General features: G+C 37.5%; 2 protein-coding genes and 2 long non-coding RNA genes across 13 annotated transcripts in view; 1 reads left to right on the top strand and 3 right to left on the bottom strand.

The window, feature by feature from the left end:
* LOC114874875 (rho guanine nucleotide exchange factor 17) overlaps window positions 1-10582 on the bottom strand; it is a 46646-nt gene extending 36064 nt beyond the window's left edge. For 4 of the 10 annotated variants that reach the window (XM_029184576.2, XM_029184579.2, XM_029184585.2 and 1 more), the window contains exon 1: window positions 8468-10581. The gene's annotated coding sequence lies outside the window, so the exon portion shown is untranslated. Of the gene's footprint in view, window positions 1-5435; window positions 5521-8467 lie in introns of those variants that run through there. The other 6 variants (XM_029184583.2, XM_029184584.2, XM_029184578.2 and 3 more) reach the window with 4 other exon arrangements.
* Window positions 10583-14494: 3912 nt separating this feature from the next.
* On the top strand, window positions 14495-15941 carry LOC114874860. The gene is made up of 5 exons (XM_029184539.2): window positions 14495-14758; window positions 14867-14966; window positions 15026-15213; window positions 15287-15337; window positions 15404-15941. Exons 1-5 carry the CDS (start codon window positions 14672-14674, stop codon window positions 15485-15487), a joined length of 510 nt encoding a protein of 169 aa, XP_029040372.1. The 5' UTR covers window positions 14495-14671; the 3' UTR covers window positions 15488-15941.
* Window positions 15942-22644: 6703 nt separating this feature from the next.
* On the bottom strand, window positions 22645-24064 carry LOC123988398. Its single transcript, XR_006829992.1, has 3 exons — window positions 23287-24064; window positions 23044-23110; window positions 22645-22867 (listed from the first exon to the last, which is right to left on the bottom strand). It is a non-coding gene; the product is annotated as an uncharacterized LOC123988398 (long non-coding RNA).
* Window positions 24065-24420: 356 nt separating this feature from the next.
* On the bottom strand, window positions 24421-26050 carry LOC123988406. Its single transcript, XR_006830019.1, has 4 exons — window positions 25949-26050; window positions 25152-25227; window positions 24657-24825; window positions 24421-24535 (listed from the first exon to the last, which is right to left on the bottom strand). It is a non-coding gene; the product is annotated as an uncharacterized LOC123988406 (long non-coding RNA).
* Between the last annotated feature and the right edge of the window lie 521 nt (window positions 26051-26571).

Below are 26571 nucleotides of genomic sequence, written 5' to 3'. Positions count from 1 at the left end.
TCGTAGCGAAATTTAATTACGATCAAATTATCTTGTAATACACACAGGATTTCAAGAATTTTTGAAACGTCTCTGCAAATTATGATAAAGGACCTCGATATCAAAAATTACCACGAACACAACAAATTTTCCAAACCCACTAATTTCAATTTTCTCAGTTAATAACATTGCGGAATTACTCTTTCATGTTTACAAAATATTGTACAATATTTTTGAAACACAAAATGACATCATAAACATATGACAAAATGTCATTTCTTCTTTTTGTTTATATGATAAGATATCATTAAATACTGTGTAATCAATTTTCACTTTTTTCTTCCAGTACACTTAACAATACACAAACAAATTTAAGTATTTAATGTCCACAATGGTACGTTTAAGGATTCATTGAATCAAAGCCGGTTTTCTCACAGATTCTGCTGAATCACAGTGCAATCTTGAAGCTTTCAACGGCGCCACAACGTACGCACGTTCGTAATACGTTTTCGAGTGATTTTAATGAAACTTTCCCGCGATTCCTCGGAAATTTCATTCAGCGACGACGATGCACTGTAAATAAATAAAATCGTTCGTAACAGTTGTCAGGGAATGCGCATACGTTTGCAGGAATTTGAGAAGCACGATCGTGCGTGCGTGAATGCGTGCGTGACTCTGCGTAAGCAAAACAGTTTAATCAAATTCATTCTTATTACGAAAAATCGATGAAAAAGGACTCCTCCCAACAAAAGTCGACAATAATATTATCTACATACACTGCATGTTATAAGATTGCTTTGTTTTTTTCTTTTTTATTAACCAATCAACAAGAATGAAGACTCGTGAGAATTTTCCTAATTTTGACACTTCGTCTATTCGTCATTTGTACACTCAGAGAGCAAGAATTTTTTCATATAAGGGCAACCATTATGAAGTTCAAATGCGACTGGAATAATATACGGTAAATGTCAATCGGAAATTGACGTCATCATACCGTTACATCCGATTTAGGTGCTACTCACTGAATCTGTACGAAAAAGGAACTCAATTGCCTTCACCAAAAGCAAAAGTTCATTTAACTCAAGCGAAACCAATGAACGACCATTATGCACCGATAAAATATTGAAATAAATCTATAAAAAAGTAGGCTGGTTTTGTATACGTAAAATATATTATATTTCCGGTTGGAATAACAAAAATTTTGTGGAAATTCGCGCATCAATAAGCTACACAAATATTATGGCCTTGCATAAAATATTCGCTATGAATTTATTATTACCAGGAAAGCAAACACAACGATTCGATCGAGAACGTATTAATCATGGATCACCGGAAATTGCTGACGATAATTATGATTTGGTCATCGCTGAACACATAGCCCTTAAATAAATTGCAAACTAGATGATCCTATAATACGAGCCTGTAATACAATTTTAAATTACTTCCCACACTAATTGCAAGTCTTTTAAAACCCGACTTCCATCAACCCAATATTGAAATTCAGGCTATGGTTGCAAATATCACGGGGTTATAAATACTCGTACGTGTATGTCTTTTCTATTTCCAAGTGATGAAGGCTAACATATATCGGACGTTAAAATGGTTCGTGCGTGTTCTCGGTAAAGAGAGGCATTAAGAGTCCATCATTTATCACAAAATAATAATAGGGATTACAAATCGTTCGTCTTCGATACGGTACTTGTTTGGCAAGAATATCAGCTGGCTCGTATATAAAACGTCACGTTGCAAAGCATTGTTTTCGGACGTTGAATTACGACATTTTATTACTACCAAAACAACGATAACCATATCGTTCAATCATGTTAATTCCGACCAGAGAAAAAAGATCGGCCGATGCGAGCCCTTAGATTTATAGGACGATCAAAATTATTCGCTTTCATTATTTGTGTATGCGCGCGCGCGAAAAGAAAAGGAAAAAAAAAGGAAACGAGAAAAATAACGTTCTTTTTTCGCGTATGCAAATTACACTTCGAGCTGGACGCGCACGGTGTAGAATTTATGAACGGCCGCGGAACAGGTTGGGATTAACGAGAAATATTATTTCGATGCACCGTAAATCCTAGCGTGGCTATTCGATTTTCATCTAATGTGTTTTCTGTCAGATAGCAGTGATCGAGTGACATTCAATTCCCGGAGTGAGTTATTTCGTCGAACCACGAGCATCGGTGTTCACGATAACGGATGTTGAACTCGATTCCGACCGAGCCACGATAAGATTTGCGATGAATGAAATTACGGCTTCGTTATTACACCAGCGCCGATTTATGAAGCTCGAGAGATTCTGAAAATGTTCTTTGATTAGGAACACTGGCAGATAATGCAAACGATTCGGTGCTGATCATACTAGGATCTTCATCAGCCAAATTAATTAGTAAAAATATTTGACTAATAAAATATTAAAATTTTTTAAAATTCCCTATTGATTTTACGTTAAATTTGCAAGCTTTTTAACGTGTTTCTTCGACGATGCAAATATCGTGAACGGGTGTTCATTGTGAAGCGATTCGCATCGATATACAGTGCTCAGAAGAAAATGGTCGATCGAACCACGGAAAGCGGCTTCTCTTTCACACTGCCGAGTCCAATTGGCCAGAACGAATTGAACTTGTGCCAGGGTCGTGGCAAGGTGAATAAAAAGAAGGAGAAGATGCGAAAGAGACGGCTGGTGTGCGACAGGATACTCTCCCGAGGGCGTTTTCTTACGCTTTCTTTTCGTTCTTCGAACCGACAACCGCGATATTCTCAAATTCCACGACGCCTTGTTCCGAGAAATTTTCATCCTGCTTTATGTCGGCACGTGCCATCGGGATCGCAAGACAGGCCGCGAATTAATTCGATTCAGAATGCGACGCCACGGCGCGGAATTTCGAATGCGTCGTGAACCGAGTAAGAGGAACGGAAAGGGGGTTGACTTTCCTCCTCGTTCGCAACGTAAACCCGTTCCTCCCACGCGGCTGGGAATGGAAATTATGGGGTCAAGATTATTGATGTCGAATTGAAACATCGAACCAAGGAATCCCGTGAATTGATTCGGAACGCCCAGTAGGTTCAAATCCCTCGGTTCGCTAACCAGTCAGCTTAGCAGAATCACGTGAAAAAATAAAAATTCTACAATGGTGATTAATTTTATAAATTTAATTTAAAATTGACAGAAGCTTCCAATATGAAACCTTGGTGCAAATGGTAAGTATTCCCTGTAACGAGGATTCCGAAGATTTAATTTTTCTCTTATTTTTTTTCATGAAGAAAATTTCATAAAATTGTTAGAATCGTCGCTAAAATATTCGCTAGATTGATTCAATTCAGAATAGAGGTTCTCGCACGCAGGTGGCACTTTGGGTACACTCATTTATTGGCACCCTGCCTGCTGTGATATTCGTTGAGGAATCTGTACGTCGGATTCTGATGATTCAACGATCAAAAGGAGAAGTTCTACATACAATGAAACGACCTAGCATACGGAAAATATACGAAGAATTTTTAGGGACAACGAACGTGACGTAAATCTCGAAGAAGGAGAAGAATCTTTGGTTTTATTGCGTCCATGATCTCAAAGGATCACGGAGAAATGCATCGACGTCAGAATTTCGGATATAACAAGAGAGAAATTTATACAAGACGAAATCTAAAGGAAAACAATATTTGTTTGTGGAATATATTTGACGAACTCTATGGGGGATCAAATACTAACCAGACCGTTTCTATTCTCGATCAATCCGATTTTATAAAAAAAAGAAAAAATTACCGTCTCGGGACGGAGAGACAGTTTCGCGTCTAATTTTAATCCCCGATCTGTTGGAGAACCGTCATTCTTGGCACATGAAGGCACGATACGAATAAGGAAAGCGGCGACGAAAAAGAGGCAACCGCATTCCGTTCCTGCGACGTTATTTGCACGAGGGACGCAACGCGTTCTCGGTGCAAACAACCGATAAACATGCACGATGCTTTGTCATCGCAGTGTGGCAGAAAGCGTCGTTGGGTTTATTTGCGAAACGATAAGCTGCTGCGACGCCACTCTCAACGCGCGCCCGCCACTCTTTCACCGATTCCTCGCTTTTTTTCGGTCATGGACTTGAAAAGAATTTCACCTCTGGACGCTATATAACGATGAATATGGCGTGAATTTCAATTGCCTTTAAATGAGGCTTGTGTACCGGGTATGCTGGTGAAGAAACATTTAACCCTTTCGGAGCGATGAACCCATATACAGAGTACAAGATGAATTCACTGTCAAAACCACCCCTATCAAATGTACTCCTTCTTTTCAAAATAAATCATTTTTTGGCAATTTTTTAAATGAGGTCTCCTTGATCTTTCTAGGGTAAAACAGTATTAATTGCACTTTTACCTTTCCCAAGTACCGTTTTATCCATCGACTAAACAAATTACACTGGGTAGAAAGTGTAATTTCCTTTCCGTCATCTGCAGTTAACCAACGGACCTGAAAATGCGGGAAATTCCGCAATCCACGGATTAGAGTGTTAAATCCCGTTTTATAGAATCTCGTTTCCAGTGTGTAGCTTCAATGGGAGCGTATATAATAGCTTCGTCGTTGAGGATAATAATTTATGAAGGAAAGTAGCGAGGGAGAGGAAAAATGTTTCGAGACAATCCAAGTTTATGGATGATAAGCGGCATCGAACGGGTTCCTTTTCTGCCCGATAACGATCGATGAACGAGGGAAAGGCACGCGAGTAAGACGCTTTATCTCGTTCTCGTGTTCATTGTTTATCATTGAACACAATTGTTCGGCTACGTGTGGAGTCGCGCGCAATGTTCGCGCAGATGTTTCGGGACAATTAAAAGTGATTGACACGAAACTGCCTGATTCACGAATTGTCGTCGCGACAAATTAGGGCCGTATAAAAGGCGAGGCAAGGGCAAGAGTGTCGCTCCTGAGAGGTCGAACAGTGTCCTCTATCTTTAGAAACGTTTCCCCGAAAAGAGAGTACAAAAGGGTTCGCGTTCCTCGATACATCCAAGGTGGTATCGGTTCGTTGAACATGCCATTCCCAAATTGCTTGTTATTTATGGTGAAATAACTCTGGGAATTGAATGAAAATTTTTTATGTCATTCTCCTTGATCCTCGGTAAATATGATAAACCCTTTGTGTGGGGTTGGAGTTAAATTGACCCAAAACGACAATCTAATATTTAATCAAAGAGTCCATGAGAACAATAACCTGATACATGAAATAAAATCTAGAAAATTTCTTCTGCAACGGACTCTCACCGTATAAAGAAGAGAAGAAACCCGTCTACGTTCCCCTACACACAAAAATTCCCGCTCAAGGAGAAACTAAACAAAGGAGCACAAGTCTATCCCGCGAGTTTCGCCGGCGAATCACAGAATCCATCATCGAGCTACCATCAGATCGATCACCCACGCACCAACGTGTCTGGAATGGTCGAAGACAGGCTGGTTCGCTTACCGATTAATCAAGAGAGCCGCATGTCGTGGCGACGAATCGAGCGAGGCGTACGAGCGTCCCGCGACCCTGTCGCTGAGGATTCCTGCTCCCACAGCTCGTCGTAGATCTTGATGTCGCAGCAGCACCGGTACCCCGGTGATGTCCTCGAGGCCTCTGGCTCAAGGTCGCTTGGTCGAACGCGTTTTCTAGTCACGAGACACACGGAGCTCGAACGCGGGCGTGGCGTTCGCCAAAAACTTCGATCGAGCACTGGCACCAGCCACGAAACCAAACAACGGACCAGACTAGATCGGACGCGAGACGAGACGAGACCAGACGAGAGGAAAAGAGAACGAGCATCGAAGAAACGCGGCCGGTTCGCGGATCAGGAATATGATGCCACCTTGGTGAAAGCCTCCACGAAGAAGAGGCTCCCTTGCCGCAACGAGTGCCGCTCCCGCTAAGCGGAAGATTATCTAAATAGACTCCGTGCTACCACGAAGAAGAGAGAGGGAGAACGGGACAGCGGGGAGAGAGGACCCGAAACGAGGTGGTATTTATACGTCGTGTCTTTTGGAGAGCCAGTGGAACCACGACCAGGAACATCCCTCTCCGTGGATGCCACACCAGGAGGGGAGACCGGATATTCTGCTGCTTTGATGTTTAGTTATGATGAACGATCTTTTTCTTTTTTTGGAGTGCACACTGGTCAGTTCGATGGAATTTTCGAGGCAAAATTCAGAGCAACACGTTTGAGATATCTATGATGGTTAAATTTTAACAGAATTTTAATTGTTAATTAGACGTTAGATTGTTTTATCACTTGATATATTATGGTAAGTATAAAAAATGTTCCCTTTAACCGCGGTCGAAGTGGATTGAAGTAAGCTTTCGCAGGTGCACCGCAAGTAATTAATAGTGGTTCATTATTGGTTTAGAGGATCCACTTCTCGATCGTTGAAGAGAATATCTAAATTTGGAGGAATTTCAACCGAGACTGTGGGGGCTTTTGAGAAATATTGAGTGGGTAATTGATGCATTAAATGGCAGAGTACCATCTCTTTTTCAGATTCATATAGCAGAGGAATTTGAAATAATTTTTAACGAGTGCTGAATAAAATATTGATAAAATATTAATCCAGACATTTTCATCAAATCAAACTGTTATACGCGAAGAAATACTTGTATGTCATGAAATTATGTCAGAAATTTAAATGTGAAAAAATGTATAAATTAAGAGATCAATATTTTATTAAATCATATATTCTCATAAGCATATGTGTACTCTAGTGATATGTATATTATATTCACACATTCAACCACATTTCTGATTCCCTTTCACACTCCTGATAATCGTCGCAGAATACCGATGCAGTTTACTCGAGCAATAACCAGTAACCGAGGAGAATCACAATTATCCGTCCAATGAATAAATTCAACACCATGATACGAACCACGTATTCGTAATTGGTAGATCATTGAACGTTCGCGTTCGAAGAAAGAGACGGTAACCTAAGTGACATAGCACTTCGATAAATTGATTCTCCATGCACGATTAAACAACACACTGTACTAATCATCAGCACGAAATAATTTTCTACAGAAGCAGACTTCCTTTTCCAATTTCCATTAAGTTAATACAATTCTCAATAGCTATAAATATCGAATATTCTTGATCACGAAAAGTGCACCATTCAGCCATGCGATATTTTTACGAGTTACAACCGTGGCTAGATGAAAAATACGAGCTACGTGGACTGTTTCAAGAATTTGCTCGAGCTTGAGAAAATTTACTATCGATAATTGAGCATAGGTTGCTTTACGAAAGAATCGATGAAATCTTGCTCGAACGTTTCCGCACCTGTCTTAATACAGCTGCCAAAACTGATTGCTCGATCCGCCATGTGGAATTCCTTGCTTGATGGCGTAACAGCGAACACAATTATCGAAAAACACGACTTGTGGTATTCGTTAAGCTAACACCGGTAAATAATGTACACACGAGAACGAAGGAATCCGATTTTATTTACGTCGTTTTGCATAGAAAGCACTTTTGGTGGATGACTTCCGACGCGGTACACTTGCTTTTTTAAAGAAAATGACGATATAGAGGAAGCAGGAATTCTCAAAATCATGGGACTCCCTTCGCTACCATCTTCCCTGGCGAAGTCTATTTTGATCACGAGTGTACATTGCGAGAAGAAAAGAAATGTTTCACACCTACAAATTAAATATCCTTGTATGCATTCAACTTTGAGAAAAAGAATAGAAGTTTGCAAAGGATACTTGAAAAAACGATTCGTGAGCCAGCCACTTTCTCGTCTCTCCGTACGCGTTCTTTTATCACTCGGAGGATCAAGATTCGTCCTCGATTTTCACGCGATTTATCTTCTGTGAAACGAGGATGAAAAAATCACGGCGCCCGTTACGGTTTGTCGTTTCGAGAGGACGTAATCGGTCAGATTGACGAGACGCGACGAAATCGTACGCACTCTTAACACAATAGCCGATTTCTTTCTACACCGGATGACGATCGACGCGTTACAGAGAGTAAAGGCTTCCGGCATTGCCGAGATTACCAGCGAACTTCGACTTTCACCGATCGATAAAAAATCGCGATCTTTTCCGCTCGAACAACGGCTCGCCGCTGCGCCAAGACGATCGAACATTATATTCATAAATAGCGGACCAACGTGCTCCATTGTACTTTCTCATGTGGTTAGCGAAGCTGAGATCGTTCCCCGGAAGGACACGGTCCGTGGTTCTGTTATACTTAACTGGAGATTTTAACAGGTGGAGCATTTTCATGAAATGTCTTCATATCATGATGGTTGTTACTTGAACCATCAAACATCAATATTCAACTTTAGAATAATGATTAACAGGGAATCAGTTAACTTTATTAAATTTCAGCTTTCTTCATTCTGTTCTCTAAACGATATCCATATCACAAATAAGTGTCATCAATAATTCACAGAGATATAAATATGCATAAACCATAATATTTACATTTAATAACTTGAGATAAAAAGCTTGCGAAACATTTTACTTACTCCTGCAAGAGTTTGAAAATGCTTGCTCGGATGCCATCCACGTAATTCCACTCGAGAAAGTATTTCCGTTCGACAGCTGTGCAGATATCCATAACAAGCACTTCCTCAAATCGGTGATCTTTCACTAACAAAGAACGATCATCGATGATTTTCCACCAGCCACTAAGCACCACTGACGTAGCACGTTATTAACAGCAACACTTTGCATTCGCGTCGAGGTAGAAATGCTCCACTTTTGCCGGACCATTCGTTTCTAGTTTCGACTATAGCCGATTTTTTTCCTAGAACGGTATCAACGATCGGAAAGACACGTTGCTCTACGACCACCGTGCTCGGAGCGTAATTGAACGTTTATCGGAAATCGTTGCCAGTCGATTCGAGTCTGAGAGTCAACCTCGAGATTTCGCTCACTGCGAATCTTATCGGAGTCAGATAATATTATCATAATATTGTGTTTACGTCGAGGTTTGTTCGTCAGATCGCGAGCGATAAACGAGATCCTCGGCTCGCGAACGAAAAGGCTGTCCCCGTTTCGGGCCACTAGTTTCGCGAGAGGTAATCTTAAAGTCAATGTGACTAGATTAGTAGATCACGAATCGGTTTTTGCACCGGAACTCTGCACGTATTCGATCGCCGACATTCTTCACGATTCTTCCAGCCGGCCAAGATCGTTTCGTTGGTCTTAATTAATCACGAATACGGTCGGGTAATTAAAACGCACGAAATGCAACGGCACCCAACGATCATCCAAGAGTACTTTCACTCGAAAGTTCTGTTTTTCTTTTTTTATTTTATTTCTTTTTGGTTCACTGGGCCAGATCGATTTTCGACTCTCTTTAATTGATCACGAATCGATTGGATTCATTGCCGACAGCCTCGCAAACGTGAGCTCCAAACGCAAGAATATAAACGTCGTTTGTTCTCTTCTTTACTTTTTTTTTCTCTCAAGAGTCACGAGTTACTTCTTTTATCTTAATCGGTCGTAAGTGCACGTATCGCTTTATCAGTTCACGGGCGAACGACACCTTGAACGTTTTCATTTGCACGACGAATTTCAATCTTGCGTCGCGCGATGAGAACATTAATCTCCTCTCGACTCGTTATAAGCGGAATTGTATTCGGTAACAGTAGCGAGTCGGAGATGCTAATGCGAACCACTTAAACCAGTTCCGTCAAGGAAATCATTTCGACTCTGTTTCGTCCCACGGGAACGATTAATTGATTAATTACTCACGCACGAACGAGCCGAATGGAATCTCCCGCTAATCAGCACGAAACGTCTGCTTTCTCTCTTGCAGTCGTTCGAGCTTTCCTTCCTTTTCCACGGGAAAGCTTTCAATTTCTAGTACCCGGTTAACCGTCCTCCTTCGCATCACTTAACTTCTCGATTCCGTCCTCTGTCTGAAGATCTACGAATCCAGTCGCTCCAAAACTTCCAACACCCAACGTCCATTAGAAGTTTCGTTCACAGAGTATCGTGACACAGCACCAGAAAGACACTTCACGGTGGCTACGATCCAAAATCCATCAATTGACCCGGACGAGACGATAGATCCTTCCTGCCCTCCGATAAAACTCCAATAAGAAAATTCACGAGATATCCAGGGTGTACAGCAGCAGATTTGATCGGCGGAGCAGGCGCGACAACGTAGACACAGCCTCGACGAGGAGGACGACGAAGAGCAAGTGCGCTGCAGACGTTGGGACCGCTCGCTCGGCGACGCTCAACCGTTCTGGTGTAATCGAGGCGAGATATACACACGGCCGATGCGGTTTCACGACAGAGAGAAAGAGAGGAAGAGAGACAGAGAGAAAGAATGAGAAGGGGGTTACATCAGATCACCGAGACACGCTGCACGTTTCAGAGCCGAGACGACAGACCGATGGAGAACGGATCACTGGTGTTGGTCGGTTAGACCTCGTGGACGACGAAGACGACGACGACGAGGACGAGGAGTTGCAGGCCGACAAATGGGCGTCCGGATCCAGCTGGGCACCATGAAGCTGGCCCGATTCGACACGACAGACCATGGCGTATGTGCACGAGCCGAGCCGGAGCCGACGGCACGAACCGGTGCTAAGGAAACCTTCGACGTCGCGAGAGAGTGTGCGAGAGAGACCTGAACGGGGCCCAATCTCACTAGAGGGGACCCCTATATCACCTTTCTCTTAACTCCGGGCCCGTTGCGCTGCTAGCGTACCTGCAACTAGCCAGAATTCTCTCTACCTCTTGGTGTCTTCAGCCTCTCCTCGTGTTGCTTTCATCCAGAGTCACTGAATCTTCGAAGTGCTTCAAAACTTACGGTGATCCATAGGTTCATGTCGCAAAAATTCATTCCAAAGGACTCGTTACTTAGATATTTCTGAATGTTGTGAGGTACAATTCATTGGACGACACTTTTGTTGGGCCTGAAGAGGATTGTGTATAGTGGTCGCTCAGATTTCGAGCGTAATTCGAATAATTCGTGTATAACTTGTGAGTTGATTCGCTCGATGCACGATATCAAAGTGAGTTTTCATGGTGTCCAGAACGAGAGAGGATGAAATAGCAGCGCGAAGTCGTTGGCACAAAAGGAGTCGACTATATCGCGTTTCCGATAACTCTGATAGCTGCGTGCACGAATAAGCTACACGAAACGGAGTAAACCTTCTTTCGTTTCAAAAACAACGTTCCTGATGAATGTTCCTCAGTTATGTTTCGGGAGGAAAGAAATCTGATGCTTCTTTGACCGAGGCTCGTTTCGGAGCCATTAATTCTCTGGTCCTGGCCGAAATCAATGCGATCGAATACGTTTCATTTGAAATCAGCTGCGTGTTATATTATAGCTTTTTCCCCGACGTGCATTCGATGCGAAACACGAAGTTGTTCCGACAACTTTTTGCGATTTGACTCCTTTCCCGCAACGTGTGCTGCGTTAAACCGCTTGAAAAGCGAACTGCCAATGCATAAATTTAATTACCGTTCAGTGATTTATTCAGCCCATTCTCTCGTTTATAACCGGCGACGTGAGCAACATTTTATGTTAAATGTATTCTCTTTTTCCCAGCAAAAACTTTACGATTAATATTAAATAAACGTTCGTGAGCGAACTTAGAGCATGATTCGTGAAAATAATTAGTCACGCGATTGATTCCTTTTCATTGATTAAACTTTCAAACAAAAACGTGGAATCCCATGAATGATATTTATCTTACTTTGATAGTACTCGGCAATATTTCAGGTAAATATTGCGAAGTAATTTATAATAGTTCGTGCGAAAGCTCATTTTCCATTTGCAGATAGTCCACGGTTAGGTAATTTGGAGTAGCACTAAAATTTGCCTTCTTCTTGAGTTTAACTTTGAGATATTTTTCAATTGTTCATTTATCTTCCTGTTCATGATTTTTCCACTTGTTTAAATCATTCTAAGTCTTCAGATTTCAAATTGTAAATCATGGTTCGTTTAAAGTACAGCTTGTCTTGAGACTCCTTCCGGTTATAACGGAACAATGCATTAACTTATTAGCCTAAATGATTCGTTCGTTAAGCATAAACATTAGGCAAAGTCACGTGCCGACTGTTCATTGAAAATCTATTGGTGTTGCCTTTACTGACCACGTAACAGCGACGCCACGAGATTTACCATTCACGAGGTCTAGATATGCCTTTAAGAATGGAAACAGTGACGACGGTGTGTGCGGTACTTTCGACCAACACCTAAATCGAGCGCCAGTTTAAGGGTAATTCACACCTACGCAAATTCTAATAACATAATTTATGGGAGAAACACGATTCTATTCTGCTAGAGTTTCATTAGTAACCAGAGAATGATTAGAAGACTTCACGCTCCATTTTGCACCCTTTAGTTAAAAAATTTACTCAGATAGATGAAAAATCAATAATTGAAGAAATGAATAGCTGCAGTCCAATAAAAAGAAAATTAGTACAGGATCTATTCTGTTTTGTTAAAAGGAACTATCTAGGTGTGGATAGATCTTTATGATTGCCCTCTAAAACTGCGAAGAAACCAACATGGTGGCGGAGCTATGTTAGAAAACGATAGAGAAAGAGTAAGACGGAGAATTTTGATGGTTCGAGGTATTAAGAGAGGCTCCACGCATTCATGCTCGCATATTTATAGCTTTTGGACTAGCCAGCGTCGCTAGACTACGAAACGCAGCTGGTTGGGGCTTTGAACAACGTTCTGCTACTATAGACCTTCTAATAGTAACCTGTACTGCAACGTAGCACTCCTTCCTTCAAGAGGATGCAATATCTACGATACCCTTGATATTAGATATGCCTATAATAACGAGCAGTTCCACGTACTTGTAGATCAAATGCCAACTATGGTATAAATTCTTCTGGTCACGTTGCCTCTGATTCGAGATACTAAGCCAATATTGTTCTTTGGAATTGAAAATAATTTCTTTCAAATTTATTTAGAAAATATTAAAACTGCATCGAATAATCAATTTGACATGGAATATTAGGTAATAAGCATTAATTTTAAAAAAAGATTCTTTCTGACTTCTACAATACAAAGTTAATTGTCATACGAGTTTCTTCGAAGAACCTGTGTTTGTATGAATTGAGGGTGTTATAGTGATGATTCAGTATCATCTCGTCATCTATAGAAGAATATCCTGTCCATTACATAGTACAGTATTGTGTTCAATGACTATAGGAATTCGAAATCATCGCGTGAATCCTACAGTGTCCCATTCAATTCCAATCCTTTCAACCTTTCATTATGAATGTCGAACCGAAGTGTCTATTAAACACGTATAAATATTGTTGTTTTTCATTGCGTAAGATTAGAAAGTGAATTCATCATGATTAGCTTACAAGTTCATCAAGTTTATTGTCAATGTATAATTATACGTGTTCAATTAAAGATGGAATTGCTATCCTTATATTTATCCAACATTACACGGCTCGACCAGTTCTCTTTCGCAACTGCATTATCAGTCACTGATTTTACCTGGCTCCAGGCGGTTTATTTTCATTTGCGGTACCAAAATGGCTGCCCGCCGCGGAAACCGCAAGCGGGTAATTTAAAACCGTTGAACTACATTTTCTACGGATTAATCAGTGACAATGATCAGATCTCCGTAATACGGCTATGCTAACTTTTATCCTTGCTTTGCCAAGATACGCTTCATTAAACGATCGTATTCTTCTCTAATCTTCTATGGATGATTGCGAAACATGCAAGGTGTTGCTAATAATAATTTCGTACCGATGCAACGTACAAATAACGGGCTGTCAGTTTCTTGAACCTATAATTTCCCTATTCAGTCATGGGTCTTTAAACAGAAATCTAGGGTTACAGAATTACGTGAGATTAAAGAAGAATAATAAGTAACCTTGAGGATCCCTATTTTTATCACATACTAAGCTTGATAATATATATTACTATAAATTACAGTACTGAACATATGATTTGCTATTAATAGTTCGATCCAGGGCCTATAAATAAATCATGACCTTCATTTTCATTCAAAGTTGATGATGTACATTAACATCAATTTATGAGCATTTAGTTTAGTTATTGAGAGAGATCAATGCTGGATTTACAAGTAACATTTGAAACAATATTCCATCTACTACAAAATATCGATTGCTATAATGTGAGCAACTAAATACTCTGATATTCATTGAAGCCTTAGTATCTGAAACTTTTTAAATAAATTTTTGTTTCGAAAACTTAAGGTGTCCACAAAAATAGAATCCCGGAAGGGAGAATATAAACAGTAGACAAGGATCAAGATGACCGTGCTTGATAATTAAAATGACTGACAAAATGGCTCGTTGTAATGTGGAGGGGATTTGAATGCCGACACGGCGCCATTAATGGTCCTCCAACCGCAACGTCCATAGCAAATGAGATTTCTGGACAAGTTTCTTCATCCTCCAAAATCATGATACATATTTTACACTAATCATTTTATCACTTCTGATATAGTGGATCTTAAAACACGTTAATTAAAGCATTAAATTGTAGAAATACGAAGAAAATAATGTGTTTCTGCTGGATTTCTCCGGTTGGTACGCCGACTTATGCGGCTCGAAAGTTGGTAGGCTTGGTGCGTGTCGACGCCCAAGCGTTTACTATACTTACAACAAGTGGGTGGAATTTAATAGTAGAATCATCTGCGTTCTCTTGTGGCTAATGAGGGCGGCAAAAGTTGTTGCACGTGAATTTTTGGTTTAGCATAAAAATGGCTATCTTTGAATCCTGCTGGTCCCCATTTATTTGGACCAATAGTGTGAGAACAGGATGCAAAGCTATTGCTTTCTACACAATTGTATGTAGCTCCAATTCAATACAGTTGTTCTCTTCTTATTGCACCCCAGTGCACTAATTAATAAACAATAGTTCTTCTCATTTCTCATACACCCATTCATTATTTCAGGCGATCAGTATAATATTTATTACACTAATCAGTTACCAGTTACATGGAGGTGATTCTTCGCAGCTGTACAATCCTATGTTTGAAGCTGATCTCAGAGGATGTAAGTTGTCAAGTTATATGATAGTAACAGTACATATTAACATACATATGATGTTTCAGCTATGCAAGTTGTTGGAGGCTTCTTTATATTATACTTTGTTCTCCTAATTGCATCAGGACTTTTGATGGTATATGGAATTAGAGAGGGAATAAGAGGATGGTTACTTCCTTGGCTTATATTATGGTTTATTGCCTGTCTGTTCCAATTAGTTTTTGGACTTTGGCTTGTTGGAGGCTATTATATCTATGTATGTTTTTACATGTTAGTAAAATACTGTTTGTAGAAAGTACATCAACTAATATCTTCATTTATATCTTCAGCTTGATGCAACATTTGCAGCCATGTGTATTTGGCTTTGGATGTCATATAATGTAAGTATGCTATATTTGCTTATGAATCATGTGTCTGTATCCTTGTTTTATTTTATATAATTTCAGGTATACTGCTGGCTAGTTGTTCTATCAATGTACAAAATATTTGAGGAACTACAATCTCCAAACATAGAGCTTCTATGGCCTTAAATACCTTAGATGTTAATAAGATACAGAGTACATTCACTGACACCAAAGTAAGATACAGTGTCTTTAAAGAGGAATATATATATATTTTTTTTATAATTGATCGAAAGTTAGTCATATAAACAGCATTATTTAAAATAATTTAAGTCAACAAAAATTACATTTTTTTAAATGTATTTAAGTTACTTATTATTTACTCTAACATGCTCAATGTTATGAGTATTGTATAAGTACCATACTTAAGTGTCATTAATGTACAAGTAGCCTGTTGCCTTGAAAGCTTAAGACTTTCACATAACAAAAAAAGACTGATAATGGTCTAAGAAAATGTCCGTCCAGATTTCAATTATCTCGAAACTTTTACTGACAAGCTTATGCAATAGAATTTTATAATTGGTTGCTTTACACAACCGAAAGAAGAAAGTAAATAGTGTTTGTAATAAATGTTTGTAAAAAATATGAATGTCATTATCTTTATTTAATTACACATTCTTTCCTCTTGAAATTTACGATCACAACTAACATGCAACACCTATCTGATTTGCATTCTCTTTGAAAACAGTACTACTTGCGCCACCTAATAGCACGTTGGAAAATGACCGAAAGAGAAACTTACTTTCTCGAAAAATAAGCGATTTATAGTTTTAAAAGTACATACAAAACATCCTACAATCATAGTGCAAGTCAAATAATTGTATTACGGCTGATTAGAAGCATTAAAAATCGAGGAAAAATTACCATTTTGCACACTGAAATGTCGAAATACTGCTAACACCTGGCGGTAGATCACTGAAACTAATGGCGGTAAATCTCGTTAATTTTTTTTGCAGTACATATCTGGCATTTGTGACTTGTTATAACAAATTAAACGCTTTGTACTAATATAATTTAAATATAAGTATCGAAATATGCTTACTGTTGCTGACTTTGAGAGATTGTGTTTTAAAAGTGGTTCCTGATTACAATCACATACGCCTTTCTTAAATCCGACAGCAGCGACATGGTACACCAGCGAGATCTAGAATACTCATCGCTGGTAACAATTATATTGTTTGGTTTATATTATATTTAGGGCAAAAAACGAACTTTATTATTATGATGTCAAGTACAATATGAGAATATTTGACAAGTTTAACAAATTTAAAAAATCAAATATTGTAAGGACGATGTAGCCATCAGAGAAGAAGAGAAGTATTGACGGCTGGGATTTTACTCGTCGCGATGTACTGGTGCTGCACTACGTAGCCAACTTTTAAGATAGCAAGACAGCAAACACCTGTAAATATCCAAAATAGATAAAGAAAAAACAAATCTCGCAGCCAATTCGCTCGTATTATTTGCTGTATAATTAATAAATGTACCATAGAAATAATGGTACAGTTATTAATTACCCATCAAATAATAACGATTGCCCAGGTCTCACCACGAGGAGGTTGCTGCGGATGGAGACCCGCCCTACCTCATCCCATCCACCCTCCATTTATGCAAATTTGAATTTTTATTCGATAACATCATCCTCTTGATGCACATTTGCAAAACGTTTTTGACGATTGTGCAAACGAACAACAAAAGGAGCATTATTTCTATTCATTACCTACCTATCTACTTATCTATACATATATTTACGTAGATTTTTGCTTTTTATTCCTATCTCAATATTTTTTAATTTTGATTTTGATTACAGATCTGTAATTAATAAATATGCAATTGCATATTTGTCCTATATACTTATATTACTAAGAATACCTCTCTATACAATCGCTCGTAATTACATTAAAAATTCGCTTAAATCTAACGCTTCCTAATTAAACACTGCAGTGTTTGACGATTATACTTAATGACTATATACATAAATAAGTCCAATGAATTTGTTGAATTTGTTGAGCTTGTTGTCCTCACCAGAATACTTCCTAAAATAAAACTGAAAAGGATTAGATACAATTTTCAAAAATAATAAGACTCCTATTACCTTAATACTAGAATACTTTTTGAAACAGATTAAAAAGGATTACATACAATTTTCAAAAATAATAAGACTCGTATTACCTTAATACCAGAATAATTCTTGAAACAAACTAAAAAGGATTAATTACCAAAATACGTCCTGAGATATTTCTCTGCAACAGAAACTTATTAATTGAATCCATATCAAGACAAAAAGTTTAATAGCTAAAAAGAAGATGCATTAGTACACACAAAATTTCACAAAAATCAGAGTCATTGTTAATGACTCATTTCCAATGAAAAGAAGGAACATCAATTCAATTTCAGTACCAAAATAAAGAAAAAAAAAAAGATTTAGAAAAATATATCGTCACTGAATAACTGATTTGATTTAAAAGGATTAATTATTTTTCATTTTATAGTATCTAATATTTGTTCATTTGTTAACAAATAATACACGATATTTTAATTGAAACAACTATCTTTTACTGCAATAGACGTACATACAACCATGACTCTACTTGACTTTATTGCATTATATTATTCAATACACCTTTCAATGCAAATTTATTGTAAATGGAAAAAGTGAAAAGAAAATCGCGAGTGGACTTTGCTTTTCAGGAAAAGAATTTGAAAATTTATAAAAGTAATTTAATTAGCTTCTCCGTAAGCTTGAAACGAAACATCGCGATCAAAAATGAAAACTGAACAACTCGAACAACAATTATCCACTACTTTTGTTTAAATAAAGTAAAATAAAAATTTAATAAGCTATCTCGAATGAACAAATATTCCTTGAAATAAATTATCACCAATCGTCAAAAAATAAAATGAATTTCCATTTTAAATAAAACTTTGAATAAAATTCTCTTTAAAACATTATCGTATCTAATAATATTCTGAAAACATTAAATTCATATATTATTTAACAGTATTTCCAATAACCGAATGCTCAAAATTTTCAAAATTAAAAAATGGGAAAAAAAAGAATGGGGGCATGGCAGTGGGAGGGAGGGTACAGGGGAACCTGAAAAGAAAAGTTTGACTGCCCATAAGAGCAATCCCTAAGCAAACCCTATAAAACAAACCGAAATCACACGCAACACTAATTTCAAAATTGCAAACATTCTGAACTATGACAAAACATCGGCTGGCAACGAAGGGTCTCACGCCCCCTAGTTCATACGCCAGACGCTACATACCACCCACCCCGCCTGGACGTCGTAACGCCAGGACAGGATGCACCCCTTCGCTAAGAGCGCTACCCGCCCGTCCAACACGTTGCATCCAACGGTGTCAGATTGACGGACGCCCATAGTATAGACAAAAGGACTGCAGTTTAGAATATGGTAACATATTTTCATATGTTCCGTATTCTAAAACTGCGCCTGCAAAGGCCTAGTAATGCATGGGTTTGTCTCCCATGAGATGGTGTTCACGGTCTCAGGCCGCGGAATCCTTAAAAGGACTCCCACCGAATGTGAGTCATAGTTACTTCCACTAATTAACAATCGCGAATTCATTCGCAACACTAATTTCATTATTTATATAATATGTACAAATTCACGCGTACGCGTAAAGGCTGCTTCAGTATGCGCAACGCTAAGCTGAAAAAAAGAAAATAAGAGAAAACACGAACTGTAACGCAACACTACTCAAATCTACCGAATTTAGTAAGACGCAACACTAATCTAAAAAAGGGGTACAGCCAATTCAAGGCTGTACCACGGCAGCTGGTCCATAGCTGCCTTATGGAGCATGGCAACTCCACTGGATAGTTTGGGGCATTTCATCCTATATTGCAACTCTAATGCAAAACGCGAATATTCATTACCGCAACACTAATTAGGAGGGAACTCTATAAACTAATGCAAAGCAATCGCGTATTTATAAGTCGCAACACTGGGAAACAATCGCGCTAATGTCATTCGCAACACTATCTTTAACAGACATGCAATTAAAATGCAGAAAAGGGGGATTCTAAAACCGTGAACTTTTTACTCGCAACACTAATTTCATTAATTATATAAATATGTACAAAAGCGTACGCGTAAAGGCTGCTCCATTATACGCAACACTAAGCTGAAAAAAAGAAAAAAAGAGAAAACGCGAACTGTAACGCAACTCTACTCAAATCTACCGAATTTTGTAAGACGCAACACTAATCTAAAAAAGGGGTTACAGCCAATCCAAGGCTGTATCACGGCAGCTGGTCCATAGCTGCCTTATGGAGCATGGCAACTCCACTGGATCGTTTTTGGGCATTTCATCATATATCGCAACTCTAATGCAAGACGCGAATATTCATTACCGCAACACTAATTAGCAGGGAACTTTATAAACTAATGCAAAGCAATCGCGTATTTATAAGTCGCAACACTGGGAAACAATCGCGCTAATATCATTCGCAACGCTATCTTTAATAGACATGCAATTAAAATGCAAAAAAGGGGGATTCTCAAACCGTGAATTTTTTACTCGCAACACTAAAGCAATCAACATTAAAAAGCAAAACTCTCAAAAATCTTAAAGCAATCAACATTGAAAAGTTAAATTCTATTTTAAAGCAATGCAAGAAAGAAACGCGATATTTAAAGTTCGCAACACTAAATGAAAATCGCGATAATCATGCATACGCAACATTAAATTGAACCGTGATCGATATTCATTCGGAACACTAAATTGAACCGTGGTCAATATTCGCAACACTAAATTGAAAACGCGATTTGCCCAAAATCATGGGGGTCACGGGCCCCCTCTTCTCCTGAAATTACAAAACTACAACTACAAGCAAGCACAGTGACAAAGTAGTAACAATAATGATTTCCCATCCTTTTTTGCAAAAGGATGCAAAATCATTAACAGTTCCCCTCTTGAAAGACAGTTTGTCGGGGCGCTTCGGCATATAGCCTTTTCTTTCTTCGGGCGGTCCACCCACCTGAAACTTATATCTAAAGCTCGAGACTTGCAAATTCGCAAAACAAAAAAGAAACAATCAACAAAAAAGAAAAATCGCGAAACACTAATTGACACGTGGACGAAAAAGGACTTTATATAAGTCGTTGTTCGTGCACACGTGCCGTGCTCGAGCAGAACTTGTGCGTTTCGTGCCATCGCGATCGCGTATGACGACTTGTCAAGTCGCCAAAAATTTGAAAAATTGTACAGATAGATGGAAGGCGAACGGCATACTCCGTTCGTATCGATCGTATCGTCAATTCTTCAAATATATTCCAGGTACAGGTTGATCACGCGAAATCGCGCCTACCCGACCAAGAGACTGTGACAACCTGTCCCGGCCTTACCTACTTACAATCTATCACACACACCAGAAGGTATACTACCTACCTACCTAACGCTATATTTAAAAAAGGCAAAATCACATCCTCACAAAAATTCATTCCACGACCCCCATACACTCCACCCGGGCGCAAGACCTACACTAGAGAGAACGTCCCGGGACGCCTCCGACACCCGAGTTTCATCTCACATCACACTCTACGGTACGTACCATTTTTCACTGAAATCGTCTGGCAAGGCTAGCAATCATTGCGTATAATGATAATTACAAAATTTAATTAACTTCTTTGATATAAAATATTTCATAATAATGGTAATAATCATGGTAATAATAATGGCAATATAGTAATAGTAATGGTAATAATACTATTTGGTTTGTACGTTCATTGTACATCTTGTTGAATCAAATATTATTTCAAATTAAAAGTAAATGAAAAAGTTATTAAGCCGACGCAATTCCACAGCCTAAAAACACACACACCATATGTGGAGATTACGTCGTGCACGATATACTAACACAATGCCAGCCGCTTATTAATTATTATTCTTATGAACTAGGTCATCGTGCCCATTGCCTCTACCCAACCAAGTAGCACCTGGGCACGTGAATGGGCTTTGGCAATAAACACGGAAGGGGTTAAATCTGAAAATCCTGATCTACAAACATGATTAGTACATAAACATCTAACGGGCTAATATTTCACAATTTTAATTTAATAAAAGTGACTCGACTTTGTAAATATAAAGCTTTAAGAACAAATACTGAAAAAAAAAAAATAGAGCAACTATGACGCAAACATGGTGCACTGCTAATACCAGCTGGCAACGAAGGGTCTCACGCCCCCTAGTTCATACGCCAGACGCTACATACCACCCACCCCGCCTGGACGTCGTAACGCCAGGACAGGATGCACCCCTTCGCTAAGAGCGCTACCCGCCCGTCCAACACGTTGCATCCAACGGTGTCAGATTGACGGACGCCCATAGTATAGACAAAAGGACTGCAGTTTAGAATATGGTAACATATTTTCATATGTTCCGTATTCTAAAACTGTGCCTGCAAAGGCCTAGTAATGCATGGGTTTGTCTCCCATGAGATGGTGTTCACGGTCTCAGGCCGCGGAATCCTTGTAACTAATTTGATTAATTAAATAATAAAAAAGATTGAGTTTAAAAACCAAAAGGATTCCCACCGAATACTAGTCAGTGCATCGTCACATTTACTCTCGCGCTGGAAATTTTTCGCAACACTAATTTAAGAAATGCAAAATTTTAATAAAAAAGAATTTAATGTCTCTAATTATGAATTCTTTGCAATAAAACAATAATTAATTGTGAAATTTAATAAAACATCCTCGGGCGACTCCCTCCTCAGAGTAAATTTTCAAGAATACGCAAAATTTGTTGAAATAGATCACTCTGATTTGGAAATCTACCCGGCACGAATTGTCTTCTTGCACATAAATTGTTCATTTTTTTATGAACGTGTAAATAAATTAAACTTCGCTATAGAAGGAATTGAACTTTACTACTCGGAAAAAATTCTCAAATTATATTTGAATTTACAATATATAAAATGTAATTAAATTAATGTAAAAGCATAATTAATATGAATATCTAGTATACATATTATAAAACCAATATTATATCGATTTGAATCTTTATGATAACTAAATCAGATGGTATCCGACTTCTCGTTTAAAGAAAAACTAAATAAAACTGTTTCTGTATTTACTTAATTTGAAAATATTTCATATTCCACGTTTTATTATAAAATTCTATCATGAATATTTAAAAGCATTCAAATATTTCATAAATATCTATTGGAATATGTGGAATAGAAATAATATTTAAACGCGAAGTGCAAGAAGACCTAGCCTGAACTCAATCAAATAAAAGACAATAAAAATGTTACTACACATGAGTATAAGCATACCCATGGTCACTGTGCTCGCTAACCACGTATACAACCGGTAACCCGTGTCGATTCGGACCATTCGTCCTACGACAGGATTGGGCACCGGAGGAATCATAAAACATGCGACTCACCGTTCGCAGATATACTCTTCTTCCGACAGTCAAGTAAGTAGGAGGATGGATAACACCAGGTAGGAGGCTGCCTTGTAGAAGAAGATTCATCTGTAACAAGAAAAGAAGAATTGCGGTTAATTTTAAAAATTATCAATTTTTATTCTAATAAAATTATATATGAAATTGAATTTTATAAAATATTAGCAATTAAAAAGAATTGTAAATTATCAAGTGTTGAAATTGTAAATTATTATATTTTAATAAAAAGCAATTAAGTGATGTACCAAGACGGAAGTCGTGAAGAAAGCCATCATCAGGATGTCCAGGAACTCGGCAAATATAAAAATTCGTCTGTAACAAAAAAAGGAGAATTACGATTAATTTTGCAAATTATCAATTATTATTCTAATAAAATTATATATGAATTTGGATTTTATAGCAATTAAAAAGAACTCTCAATTATTAAACGTTGAAATTGTAAATTATTCTATTTGAATTAAAATTAATTAAAGTAATAAGATACTTACACTCTTTCCTTATGGAGCAACGCCCAAGACTCCTCTTCAGTGGTGCCGTGACTCTAATACCGAATATATCGAGCAATAAAAATAAAAAAAATTAAAAATAAAAATAAAGATATAAAGTACTAGTAACGCGACCGTGAATAATTTCCGGCGAACAATTGTAGAATCTACTTTCGCGATGGAAAAAGAAAAATCAGAGCCGCGATGCTCTAGAAAATATTTTATAATACGCAGCAAACACTGACTCTACTTTCGCGTGATTCCTAATCATACAAACGCAACTCTATTCAGGGCCAGTTCGCCCTTGCAAAAATCAAAACATTGGAAGTATGTTCGTACAAACACTGACTCTACCGACCGCATTGCTCGCGGCCACAACAATTCCTGAAAGAAAAACTTAGTAAGCAGGGATGGGCTGGGTGGAAATATACACAACAACATTCTTCTCATTGAGCTTTCGTAGCGGAAATACTGTTATTAATGGCTTGTAAATGAAAATATCTATGTTCGTGAAATATATTCGACGAGCATAAGTATTGTTAAAGCTGAATATTGATCCTAGATTGAAATGAAATGTTTTAAATAATTGTTGATAATTATTTCAATGAATATTACATCGATAGAAAATCATTTTGTAATAAAGATAATAGACTATTGTATAAAAGCAGAGGATTTTTGTTGTTAAGATTATAAGCATACTACAAATTGTTGGAAATTCTATTACGGCATGATTTATAAATTATCTAATTCTTTTCAATAAGCAAAGTCCAATAATTAATCATGCTTACACAGCATGTGATTTAAAAACATGATTCTATTTTTATTTAAATTTGCATCGAAAACTGGATATTATAATATAATTACTACGATTTAACAAAAATAGATTGTTTAAAATAATTAATAATTGCAGAAGAGAAGCAATCATTTGCAGTAGAATACGAATTATTTCAATTTTGTTCTAGTTTAAAACAAATGTATTAAAATACCGGAGGAAATTATTTAATAAAATGAAAAATTAATTATTCTTTTTCTATGAATTGGTTAAAGAAAAAAATGTCTCTAATCTTTTCTTTCTTGACTTTGGTAGCAAGTAATTATCAAATATGCTTATAATTAACAACGACTCAATAAAAAACAAGTAATAATAAATGTTAACAATTGATTAGAATAAATTAAAACAATAAATTGTTACGAAATTCTATTTCAATCCCATATTAGGTGTCATGGCGTCCTTTCAATATCCATCAAATATCTGTAACAAATAAGAAATACGAATTTATGTAAATAAAATTTAATCAACAATAATAAAATTATTACTAATAACCGATCGAACTATAATATATGCAAAATATTTTAATAGGTAGAATGCGCACCTACTACTTATACGGAAGGATGCTCTGACACGTCTTGCCTGTTCGACGCTCGAGAGAGCAATGGCGAGACCTTCCTTCCCCTCGGAGACCGGTCGGCACTTCGGCAACGCTCGGCGATGTTCGGTATATTCTCCTATCGGCCGATCCCTAAGCAAGTACACGAACACGTCTAAACAGAAATAATATTACGATGCTCAAAGAAAAGACGTTATTAAATTAAAAACAGCAAATTGTGTGAAACAATATGAAAAATATTCGATAATGTTTAGGAACTTAACAATATAAAAGAGAAATAATTCAGATTCTGCAATTCCACTCTTATTGCACATTCCCGGCGAGAGCAAAAATTTTCAACCCATATATTTGTGAAGAGAACGCCGAATTAATGTCAAAGATCAAGAATTCAGACTTCTCTTCGATGTTTCTTTCTGTTTTTTGTACTTTTAATACCCAATCGGCAATTTAATTTAGTATTTAAAGATAATTTAATCTTACCTGTTGCAAACACGTGCCAAACGGACGAAGCTTCGAAGACGACTGTTGCACGCCACCACACTCCGCGCCATGCACCCTACAACGATAAACCTGATTGGTCAAAATGGTAAGACGCAATAATAGACGACCAATCACAGCCATTGATAGAAGTTTCGTATTGCTTCGAAACTTTAATACTAATCGTAAGGGAAAGGTTCGTTATAAACTATAGACGCCATATTGAAATAAAGTCAAGATTACTTTTCTCAGCTTAAAACATGAAAATATAGGACAGAAAGTAGAAAAAACATAAGATACTAACGAAATTTAAGAAATTGTCGATATAAAAGCAGAATAAATGAAGGAAATGTTATTTTAATTCGGATTTATATCGCTATAATAGTAAAAATCGAGAAAATCACTTATCACAATATATAACAATAAATTACGGCAAAAATGTACTGTTCTTCCAACTTCATTGTCAATTCACGGCAAGAGCAAAAAATTTTACCTCACGTATTTTTAAAGATGTTGACAGCACGTGAACGCACATTTCAAATGAATTCACGTAAAATTAAAACTGACAGTTGAATGCAAAAAGCGACATCTAGGAACCACTAGCGGAACTACATATTTCTGCGTATATTCTTAAATGAAATTTTCTAATTTTCTGATGGATTTAAAAGAAATGTTGCTATATATGGTAGTACTGGCCAAGTAAGGGTTACGCAATTATCGATATATAAGGGAAATAATTAAGATAATGCTGTTCCAATCTTAATGTGAATTCACTACAAGAGTATGAAGTATCATCTTACGCATTTCTGAAGAAAATGTAGAATTCATGTCAACAATCAGGAATCCGACCTCCTCTTCAACTTTTCCTTCCGTTTTTCCTACTACAGATACCACGAACACAATTTAATACAGTATTTTAATACGATTTAGTTTCGCTTCCTACAAGCACGTGTTTTCAGAACGAAGTTTCGAAGAACATTGACACGCGGTATGAGACCCCACGCACTATACTAGCCTACAATGGCGATTCTGATTGATCGAAATTGGATGGCAAGTTACTGTGATTGGTGGGTTGATGTATATGCTACGACACAAAATAAACTCTATTTATATTATTTAAAGCAAAATATTAGAGTATTTAATAGGTTTAACGAATTTAAAAAGTCAAATAGTTCCAAAACTTTAAATCCGGTGCCTTACCACCAGCTGACTATACCTATTTCAATTTTCATCAAATATGTTTTGTTTTATTTTTCAATTTTAACACTTGTTAGGATTTGTAATGCAAATATTTAGAACACATTGCGATTGTAAAATAATATACACTTACTAAGAAGTTACAAAAGTCGTTTATCATCCGAGTACAATGTTTGGTCTGCTCATTTTCCCACCCATGGCTAGATGGCACTAGCAGTACTATTTA

The sequence above is a fragment of the Osmia bicornis genome, chromosome 13, assembly GCF_907164935.1.
Source record: "Osmia bicornis bicornis chromosome 13, iOsmBic2.1, whole genome shotgun sequence".
In the NCBI taxonomy this organism is placed as follows: domain Eukaryota; kingdom Metazoa; phylum Arthropoda; class Insecta; order Hymenoptera; family Megachilidae; genus Osmia; species Osmia bicornis.
The sequence above is the reverse complement of the archived record's forward strand: the minus strand, read 5'-3'. Positions and strand labels throughout refer to the sequence as shown.